This window comes from Prunus avium, chromosome 1 (assembly GCF_965620075.1).
Source record: "Prunus avium chromosome 1, drPruAviu1.hap1.1, whole genome shotgun sequence".
NCBI classification, from domain to species: Eukaryota; Viridiplantae; Streptophyta; class Magnoliopsida; order Rosales; family Rosaceae; genus Prunus; species Prunus avium.
In genome coordinates, this window is record NC_142284.1 from 11,106,193 (window position 1) to 11,117,929 (window position 11,737).

Below are 11,737 nucleotides of genomic sequence, written 5' to 3' on the forward strand. Positions count from 1 at the left end.
TTAAAATGGAGCAGTCGCACAACAAATTTCCTATTTAGCCCCACGACAACACTGTGACTATAATCTTTAAGTTCTTTGAATATTTCATCAACTTTCTCATTAAGCTCATATGTATATTCATGATTGTACGATAGAGAGAACAACGAATGTGAAAGACAGTTAGCTACAACATCATAATGCGCAAACAACACTTCAAGAACCCGTTGGGAATAAATTTTATTACAACCAAATAGTCTCACCTCAGCCACACGCAGAATACCACCACTCATTGGATCTTTAATGGCTGCATATAATAAAGCCTCTTTCATAAGTTCTAACATTTCTTCTCTAGTACTGTTGCCTTTCTTGTGAGCCACATAATATGGATAAGCATGTTGTGCACCTGTTCCATTCCCAGTTGGTTCGTAGTTAGTGGATGTTCGCATATATCCTTGATTATTGACGCCATATATATAGGGATGAAAACTATCATTTTTGTTCTCCCAACCAACTATAAGAAAAGACCCATCAAATTTCTGTCCAGACTCTGATTAATTGCCATCTTTGGATATTTGTATGGGCTAACGTTGCTGCAGCATGGATGTCTCCATCATCTCCATATATTTCCATTGTGTTTTTCACATGATTTAACACTGCTTCACATTGAGCGGAATCTCCTGCCATGGTTGCAAGTATGTTGTACTTGATTTTGAATAATTTTTTTCCTTTTTCAGTCATGATAAATGCTTTAGTGTTAGGATATGTACCCCTCGCATCGACACCAACAAAGATTATGTCGTCACAGATAACAGCGATGTTTGTTGTGCCCACACCATCTACCTGTGTAAAAATTTGAATTTTATTAACTATTATCGTCTTGCCTAAATTAAACAATTTAGGCATTCAAAATGAAGTAATTCAAAAGACATTACACCCATAAATAAAATAAAATAAAAAGAGACAGAGAAGAAGATGATTTGCACAAGGTTGTTCATAAAAGAAATATGAGAAAATAAGATGAAATATACACCAAATTAAAGAATTGGTAAGCTGTATGCACACATTTCTCCTCGTTATACAAGTATCTTTATAAGTACGTATGACATTTAAAAAAAAATATTATTTATATTATTTAAGTACTGGTTAGAGCGGATGTGCTCCCCACTCAGCACCCGAGTTCGAATCCCCCTATCCACAGTTCAGATTAATTTAAAATAGAATATCACTTGTATAAATATATATATTTTTAAAGTAGTAGTGATGTCACAAACCTTCAACTCTTGGCTCGTTTTCTCCAAGCATGCATGTTTCAAAACAGGGTTTTGCAATTTTTGGTTGATAATAGAATATGTCTCATCCATATTCTCGTGTTCCACTGCATATGTCAACAAGTGTCAGCGCAAAACACAATTAAACCTGACTACAATAACCAATTTCTCTTGTTGAAATGAAAGATCGTCCCTTTTTTTAGGTCAAAATAAAATATTTTGCAACCAGTTAACAGCAGCAGCCAACACTGTTTTGTAAGTCAAAATAAAATACTTTGCAACCAGTTAACAGCAGCAGCCAACAATTTTCCAAAAACAACCAGACGAAATTTCAAACTTTTAGACCATGGACCTTACTATCAAGGAACTAAACAATGACGAAAAGTCTCATTTACAACAAAAATTCGCATCCAAACCTAAACTGTATGACAGAGATAAACTAGAACGCAAGAAAACATAGTAGGCTTTGATATAATAACATAAACAAGAGAAAGCAGAAGATGATATTGGCTTGGTTACTTGGATGCAGCAGGAGAAAAAAAAAAAAAAAAAAAGACTTTGGCTGCAGGCAAATAAAAAGAGAATATAAAGGGCAGTCTTGTGCTCACAAGTGCAGTTTGCTAACCTGCTCTAGGTTGCTGAAAAAGGGGTTGCTTCGCTTAGTCCGACTATGTGTGGCACGTTTACTGCAGAGAAAAAAAAAACAAGAGTTAGCCTATACATGTAAAAGGGAAAAGGAGAGCATTGCAAATAGGTGCAGTTTCTTACCCACTGGCGATTTAGTTTCGTTACAGGCCAATATGCAACAAAGAAAGAAAGAAAGCTTGATGTGGTCTGCTGCATAGAAAGAAAAAAGATACTTATCTCACGTTTGGAAAAAGAAATAAACGAAGAAAGAAGAAGAAAACAATTGAAGGTCAGAAAGCAACCAGAGCAAATAGAAGGATGAAGAGAATTTTAAAAAAACAAGGCAGATATAAATATAACTGAAGCCATACATGAATTTCTTTCTTTCTTATTGAGAAGCAGGCACGAGGCTTTGAATGTGCAGTGAGGTTGCGAAGTACCAGCCATCCTTTTATAAGAGAACCGTTAATTCTGTTTAGGGAAGTAAAAAAATCTTCCTACTGAACTAAGACTTTCCATTCTTGCACTTTAAGAAATCATATATGATGGGGCCCACTTTCTCTATATTATCTGCTTACTACTTGTTTTATTATTGCAGGGTTTGTTTTGGGTAAGGCTCGAACTTTGGGTGGGGTTCTTTAATTTTATTGGATTTACTCTTCAAGCTCTTACCCAAGAATTCAGAAATAAAGTTTGTGTTCAGGAGGGGCGTACGGTGACGCACTCGGAGTTAAGTTTGGAGGGAACAAAAAAAAGAGTCTACGTATAATAGGTGAGTTAATGCGGTGTCTTGTTGGTTCATTGATAGAACTGCCATTCTCATCTTCATGTTCTTAGTCATGGCCATCTTTAAGAGTCCTTATTTGTCACTGTCCAGTCGGCGGAGCAAACGAGATCTTACAAACCCCAATTGAGCTTCAAAGGAAAACTTGGTCGCCCACCTCCTTTCTGGTGATTTAGTTAGCCATATCGTGTACTATCATTGAGCTTCTTGATGTGGTGAAGCTATATACGAGGAAGAAAACTCACTGTCAACATTTTAGTTTTTGGATGACTTTTCAATGAGACGGAAAATTTAGAATAAAAATTAAGCAGAAGAAGCAGAGAAAAACATAGAAGAGGATCTTGATCCTAACCCATAAACCTTTTCCTCAAATCCTTTCCGACCATGACAAAAAAAAAAAAAAAAAAAAAAAACCCGTGTTCCAATTAGCATGAATCACAATATTATCATCATGTTTAGAAACACATTTGGAAAATGGAACCCACAGCCTTGATGGCACATTAAATCTCGCTCTTGAAAAGAGGTTTCATGTAACAAAATTATCAAGCATATATGGTTCTCAATTTAGAAGTTATAACCCTTCGTATTTTCCTTCTTTCTTCCTCATGAACTTTCGATCTTTTTCTTTATCAGAATTAGGGCTCTAATCATGAATTTAGTGATTATGTAGTGATTATCAGAAAGGCTTTATTTAATTATATATGTATTCCATAATAATTATTCAAGTTTGAAAAAGGGAAAGGCTTGGATCCAAGTGGAAGGGGCTTGGATCCTTTAAACAAGAGGTCCTGGGTTCGATCCCAGGCGCTTGCGAATAGAGCAGACTTTGTTGGGAGAGGTCCCCGCTTTGCGCCCGACAGTACCTCGAGGGTTAGTCCCCGCAATCGCGAGGGGGATACCTTGGTTTTCACCAAAAAAAAAGGGAAAGGCTTTATTTTGATTAATACGTATATTGGGTTTTATGATAGTTTTGAATAATAATTTATTATTCAAGTTCGAAAAAAGTAATATAGGTATGTATGTGTATAATACAATATTAAACGTGAAATTGCTAAATTCTTTATACAAGTAATAACTCTGGAAAAGAAAAATATCAAAAGCGGACAATAGAGACTCGGGTAATGGCCTAATAGTAATGGATAATACTCTAAACTAATCTTATCGATAAAAGAAAATAAGGGAAAAAATATAAAAGAAAAAGAGGATCCTAGTATATATGTGTGTGTGTAAAGAGTGTAGCCACGCGCTTATAAAATTTTTTTTATTTTTTGGAAATTGGTAAAGCCATGCGGCTGTACTATATTAAAATTTTTAAAAGGTTTTAGGGTAAAGCCGACCGGCTATACTATTTCTTAAACAAATTTAGCAAAAACGAGTATAGCCGGTTGGCTATACTATTTCTTTAAAAAAATTGTAAGAAGCCAAGTATAGCCGCTATTTCTTTTTCTAAAAAAAAAAAGAAAAAAGCGAGTATAGCCGATATCGACTATACTATTTCCTTAAAAAAAAAATTGGGAAAAAACCTGGTATAGCCGCGCGGCTATACCGTTCATAAAGAAAATTTAGAAAAGGAGCGGAGTAAAACCAAGCGGCTGTACTAATTTTTTTTCAAAAAACTTTGGAAAAATAACCGTATATAGCCACGCAGCTATACTCTTTTTTTTAATATATAAAATTTAAAAAAACCGAGTATAACCGAAGACATTATATTTTTTAAAAATTGAAAATACCAAGTATAACCGCACCGCTATAATATTTCTTTTTAAAAAAAATTGGAACAAACCTAGTATAACCGGAATTTGGAATTCGATCCCTTGTACTAAAAATTATACAGTAGTGCCTACATCTGGCCAGCAGCTATACTGATTTTTGGGATCGCTGAATTACTAAATGTATTATCTTCTTGATCTTTAGATTCCTCAGACGAATGTTCCATAGAGCATTTCATCTCAGGTTTTATACATAGTGAAAGGTTTTCTCGCTTGATGAGCTATCCAATTGTGATGCAGAATTAGCTCAAATGGTTTGTGGTTTTTGCCGCCGCCTGCTTAAATATCCACGAGGAGCCAGGCATGTTCAATGCTCATGCTGTCAAACAGTCAACTTTGTGCTACAAGGTTCTTCTCTCTTCCTCTTTCACCTAGATACTTAGGCCGCGTTCGATATCGTTTTCACTGCCCGTTTTCCGTTTTCATTTCCTGTTTTCTGGAAAATACCTGTTCGGTGGAACGTTTTTGTTTTCCCTAAAAATATTTTCCAAAAACAAATCCAATTCATGAACAAAAGTTGAAAACGAAAATATGTTGTTTTCGTTTTCAATGTTTTCGCTTTGAGTCCATACGATAATTCATTTTTTCCATCTCTCTTTCTCCAATCAACATCGATTCTTGTCTTTGAAATTCTCCATAACTATTCTTCTTCTTCTAAAATCTCTGAGATCTTGATTTACTTATCAAGCACCAGACCAAAAAAAAAAAATCAACGAAGGAACACCACAGTGGAAACCCATCTCCACCGATCCAGACCATCGTCTAGTTTGTCGCACCGGCACCTCCAAAGCACGATCACCACCAAAGCAGTCGAACCATAACTGCCACAAACCCAGTTGAACCACTATCACCACCCAATCGAACCACCACCAACCATTAACAAATGAAAACAGAGAGAGGATGGGTATGAAGACGAAGAATCAGAGAGAGGAAGAAGAAAAGAAAAATAAGAGAGGAAGAAGAAGAAGAAAAGAAAAAATTAAGAGAGTGTAAGTGTATGCATTTTGTGATTTTCTTTTGGCTTCTCTTGACAAGTTTGTAATAGGACAATCATTGTATTTTCTCAAGCTCAAGTTTAGATTAAGAATTTCATCTCTAGGTGTTCTTATCTCGCTACATTATGATGGACAACATTGTGTTTGACAAAGGTAAGTTTTGCATTGCATGACATTGCATTAACCCTATTCCTGAAGATCATGACTAGTCATCCTTTCTCCGTATGACTAGTCATCCTTCCTCCATATGACTAGTCAACCTTTGCATTAGTAAGGTTTTCCAGGTCACTGTTCCCAGTTGGATCCTACCCACTTTTTTGTCCTATTCTCCTTTCTCTCTCTGCTGCCATGTGTTGATTCCAACCTAGGAATTTTTGTGTAAAAACGCATGCATTCCTCATTTGGTAGCCGTCACTTTTGTAGGCAAGTTTTGGAAAGTTTCTCTGAAAACTTTCCCTTCTTCCTCAATTGTAACCTTCATATTTTTCATCTTTGAGTTTTCCAAAATGTTTCTTTTTGAAAACTGCATTTGAAATATGAAAACCTCATCTTGCCAGATCAAACACTCTCCCATATATATCTAGGTCAGATTCAAGATTGATTTCTTCAAGAGTATGGTTTCTTGAAGAAATTGGTCATTCTCCTTTGAATCCAAATTTTGGTTTCTGTCTGAGTTAGAGCTTGCAAGCTGGTGCCATGGGATGAATGAGCTGGAGAAGGAGCTGCTATTGCCATGAAGAATTGAGCTTCAAGCTTTGCTAAGTTGGAGAAGAAGATTGCACAAAGGAGGTATAGCTCATCTTCCTAAATAGATCTAGGTTTTTCTTGAGCTTGCTTGTGTTCCTTTGTAAGAATCTTTTTCTACTTAGTGGATTGCCTGGTCGGTTGATGACCCCCAGTTTTTCCCAATGGTGGGTTTCTGGGTGAACAATTTCTGATTGCATCTCTGTAATTTTTCTGGGTTTGTGTTCTTGGTGGTTGACTAGTCATCGTATGAATTCTGGGTTTGTGTTCTTGGTGGTTGACTAGTCATCGTATGAATTCTGGATTTGTGTCCTTGTAGTTGACTAGTCATCATTATTTGTTGTTTGGTGTTTACTTGATTATGATGATTTCACACACTTTCACCATAGTTGTTGCTAGCACAGGGGATGCCTAGATTGACGGGTCCTTCTGAGTGCCTAGGTTATCACTGGTAATCTTCTAGGGTTGCAGGTACATTGTGGCATGCCCTGTGTGTATTCTTGATTGTGGCTGTTCACAACTAGTAGTTAACTAGTCATAAGTGTTTTTGGTCAAGGTCTAAAGTGTGTGAAGATTGTTACGTTTTGTTTAAGTGTCGTAAAATTTACCCCTCGTCACCTAAGTACCAATTGCAAAGAGGAAGAAGCAGAGAAAGAGAATCATATAGAGGAAGAAGAAGAGAAGAGAAAAGAGAGAAAATGGAAGAAAGAAAGAAAAAAGAAACGGTCTGGGAAGGAAAATAATAAGAAAATAGGAAACTAGAAAGATAAAAAAAAAAAAAGAGATAAGATAGTTTTTGTCTTTGAAAAAACATTAAAAAAATTTATTTGTTAAATTATACATTTTTTTATTGTTTATAAATTTTTGTCGTTGAAAAATAGCATAATTTAAATATAAAAAAAACGGAAATTAGCAAAAATACACTTGAAAATAACTCACATATTATTATTTTCAAATTGTACTACCAGACACGTTTTCATTGTTTTTGTTTTCTAAAGATGTTTTCTAATTAATCTACCAGACCCATTTTCATTTCCTGAAAATGCGAATTTGTTTTCTTGTTTTCATTCTCTGAAAATATTCTCATAAAACACTCTCCGAAAACGTTACCAGACGGGCCCTTAGTGTACCTAGTAAGCAACGTTTTCAGTCTCATTCTCTCCTCTTTTTCCTTTTCCAAAATTGTTGTAGGTTTTCTCACTTCGTAATCTTGTTATGATACTGTACACCTAGCGCAAGTATTGCCAAAATTTGATAACAATGTAAAAGGAGAAAGAGAGATTGCAGTTGCATTGAACTTCTTTCAAAGAGGCAGTGCATGACCCCAAAATAATGCGTGATCTAAACTAACATGAAATATAGAATATGTACACCTGATCTTTTGAGTTGATTAGGGTCATGCAATCAAGTTTTTTTCTTGAAAAATGTGTTATCCAATTTCGAAGGTCCATATATATGCAGTGTGCAAAGTTCAGCACTAAACCACAAGTGCCAATGGACTTAAAATCGAGTAATCGTTTATGCAATAGTTATGCAATCAGCTTATCAGGTTGGACAAGTTAAATGTGGTAGTTGTGCAGTGTTGCTGATGTATGCATATGGAGCTTCATCCGTCAGGTGTTCCTCTTGTCAGTTTGTGACAGAAATTGGAGTAAGTAAACAATGTGCTGTGGACACATTGAAACCATTAAGAGTCTCACTGCCAATAGGCTAGTGTTCAAGAGACATTTTGGGGATAATCTCTGGAATTACATGAAAATACTTATTTTTTCTCTGTTCATATGCGAAATCAGAAATTTTGTAAGAAGTCATTGGCGAAAACTTTGTTTCCATGGTTATCAAGGAATTACAGAGGACAGGGATGAGATGCTTTGAAAAAACTGCCTGATGATGAGATTATATTTCTTATCCTCCTCTCCCCCCTCCAAAAAGAAGAAGACAGATTTCCTTTGAAATAAAAATTAGAAGAGGTCATGGGATTTGTAGACTTTCACATTTATAGACGTCATGTTATTCTTTCATTGGTAATAGTACTTGTTATAAGGGAGAATAATTGAAACAACATGTACTGTCATTTGTATATTATATATAGAAGTTGTAAATAGATCAAAATGCATTTGCTTGTGTTTCATATGTATGACTGGATGTGAAATGTTTTTATCTGTAGGAACACAACAAGCGCCCTCCATGGTCTGTTCAACAGGGGCAACCACCTCCCCCTGCCAATGCTGTTCATTAAACTGCTTATGTGAGGCGTGCCTAGAAATTGTACAGAGCAAAATTTGTGAATAAATTTGTGACTAATTTTAAACATTTTGCACGTGCAACATGTAATAACGTGGTACTATATATGAAATTCAACTTTACACCTATGGCAGAACCATGTACCATATCTTATTGCAAGTATTAATAAACGTAACATCTTTCAGGGGGAAAAAGTAAATGGAGACTTGAGCTCAAACAGTTGAATGTTCATTCAACCATCAACCGGGATGTCCTCGTCTGAAGTACTCTCCAGAAATGAGCCAAGAGTCTTTCTCAGAACGCTGAAAGTTCTATCATCCTGAGTTTATAAATAGAAAATGTAGTTTTGAGACATGTTTGCACAAATATATATATATATATATACATGGAGATATCAGTACAAGCTTCTTTTTTTTATTTTCAAGTAAGAGAGAGGGGGGTAGTACCTGCTTCTTCTTTTTCAAGGACTCTTCCAGTTTAGCAATTTTATCAGTAGAAGCTTTCTCGTGCTCAGATATCAGACTCCTTTCTTTCTTTCCTGACATGACATCAACCCATCAGAAAATTTTGGTGTATTCGATTTCACTATAAGGAGGAGTAAAGGAGTTTTGTTGTGTTAGATTTATAAGGGAAAACGAAGTGATTTTATTAGATTTGAGGAGAATAGTACATAGCTTGATATAGGCTAATTGGTCTTCTACACTTAGCATATTGGCTTATTGGCCACCACACTTGATTTAGATTAGTTTTGGGCTATTTGGCCCTTCACTTAGATTGGTGAGCTTATTGACTCTTCAACATAGCTAACTTTGGGTAGCTCTTGGCTCCCTAATGGTTTGGGAGTTCTTTTGTTGTTGAACTCCATATCTGGTTTGGAAGTTCTTTTTTGTTGAACTCCTCCGTATAACTTGGGTTGGGTAGCTTTTGTGCTCCCACATAAATTGGGAGTTCTATTGGTTGACCCCCCATAGATTGGGAGTTGGTGGATGTCTCTCCACTCCACTCCCCTTGCTTTGATATATTGCATGCCTATTTATAGGCTTAGTGTTGCCGCCATTGCCCAAGTCCCACCGACTTGGACAATCTCTCCTAGCCACATATTTTATTTCTCTAGACTTTTCTACAATTCCTTGATGCATACTTTCTTGGTGTTTCTGGAACATTCTTCAATCTTTAATTGTGTTAGCCAACATTCCTTTCAAGCTTTAGCACTTTCTTCAAGCTTCTAGATTTTTCTACAAAGATGCATTAATTTCAACATGTTGCTTACTCAGTTGTTCATATCGTGTGCAGAGCCTTTCCTTCTCTTCTACAAGAAGTATATATGCAAGAGTCACAAAGAAGACTCACAAATTTCAGAAGTATTAGCACAAACTTGAAAAGAAAAGGAAAAGGTTTAGGAAAAACCACATTAATTAACTTCCTTTATTTGGAACTCAAAATCACTGAAATATTCCTGCTCTAGTTGAGAAAACAAAAATCCCAAACCAAATCGGAAAATCAAAACAAGAAATTCATGCCCTGCTTATTAATGATGCGTGTGCATTGGGGGTCTGTTAGTTTTTAATGATAATTTATTATTTAATAAAAAACTGAAATGGAAAAAATAATATTGATTAATATGGTCATAATATGGTCGATTATTCAATCAAGCCAAACCGCCTATATAACATGTAAATAAGAAACGCCCTTCTTTCTTTCTCTCACAATTCACCCTACACCCAAACCTCCAGTTGTTTTTTCTCTCCCAAACGGCAAAGCCAAACACCAAGCTTCCCACACAGCCATGAACAACGTCTGCGGAAAAGACCTTTTCTGGCCAGATATGGTCCCCTTCAACTGCGATACGCCAATCAGTGCTGACGGTGACACCCAAGAGGAGGATAATGGCGGAAAGGACCTTTGCTCGCCAAAGATGGTTCCCCTCGAGCCCTATACGTCTCCACTTTTCAAACCCGGCTTTACAAATTGTATGTTTCCCTTTTACTTGGGCTTAAAATTTTATGTGTATGAAACATTATCTTTTTACAATGATAATTTTTTACTTTTTGGTTCATGTAGTGGTAGGGGAGGACCGTGATGATATATTAGGGCAAACTGTTTCCATGGAATTATTTGATGTCCAGTTTATATGACGCTGATTATTTAAAATATGGTTTTTAAAAAAAATACTCACGTGCTCTATTTGCTTCCACTTTTTTTTTTCCCCCTATGAATGAGTATGAACGATGATGATAATGAGGAATCTCTATCAAAGTAGTTTAGTCATTCGCTCTAGTGTTAAAAAGAGTTGATTAATCTTCACTGATAGTGAGTTGGTAGTAGTTTTTTCTTGCCCTAAGAAAAAAATTCATGGATCTGTTACTGTGTAGTAGAATATCCTAAATCAATTGATTTGGAAAATACTTTTAGAGGAAAATTACTTTTGAGTTTCTTGCTCCATTTTAGCATTATATTGATATATTTGTTATTATTCAACTCATTTGTTGGGTTTTCACATCATCACCTTTTTTTTTTATTGGTATTTGACAATGTATTGCAAACAGATAGCAAGGCTGATCTTGATTATATTTCTTTCGGCTGTGGCCCTCTCCTATTCTTCCTGGTATTCTTTTGATTTTAGAGACAAAGAAAAAGGCCAACACACATTCACATAGCCTCCTACGTCCTCCCTCCTTTTCCCAACTCCTTTCCTCCCCTTCCACATTCAGGCATTTTCATTCAACCCTTGCATATGCTGCTTCTCTATGTTTCATCATAGATTTCATTTTTTTTCTCTTCTTAATTATGACATATCTATGTATTTGTTGTTTTTTTTAATGTCATGTGCTCACATCACTGATCTTCTGGTTTTGTCATCCTCATTCACTCATTCTTTTATTGTTTTTATTGTATTTAACAATGAATATGCAAAATTGAAAATTGTGCACAGGTGAATGTGTGCATTATTTAAAGGTGGATGAGCATCATTCGTCAAACTGCCCTTACAGGAAGCATGTCCCAGATAATACAATTTGTGGCAGTGGTTGGGAGGTAGTTTGTAGTGTTTGTGGTTGGTTCTGTGGAGGCAACTGCCGAGATGAAGGACAGGCGATTTTCAAGATGTGTGGTATTTGTGGGAACAATGGTGATCACTGGCCTACAAGGTGCCCAAGCCTACCCCTCCTGGGGAAAGATATTTCTTTAATAATGGCTAAAGTTAAGCCTCTCAACAAGGTCTATGCCAGGGGCGAGTGTATTTCCTCAACGTTGAGTTGAGTTATCTTCCTGATGGCTCTTGCCTAAGTGCTGTTTTTAGTAGTTGATGAGGATTTGGTTACCATGTTT

General features: G+C 36.0%; 1 protein-coding gene across 1 annotated transcript; it reads left to right on the forward strand.

Annotated features, from left to right (window-relative positions):
* Window positions 1-661: 661 nt before the first annotated feature.
* Window positions 662-8,405, forward strand: LOC148297293 (protein LOL2-like). The gene is made up of 4 exons (XM_088245834.1): window positions 662-671; window positions 4,668-4,775; window positions 7,708-7,817; window positions 8,334-8,405. Exons 1-4 carry the CDS (start codon window positions 662-664, stop codon window positions 8,403-8,405), a joined length of 300 nt encoding a protein of 99 aa, XP_088101960.1.
* The last annotated feature ends 3,332 nt before the right edge of the window (window positions 8,406-11,737 follow it).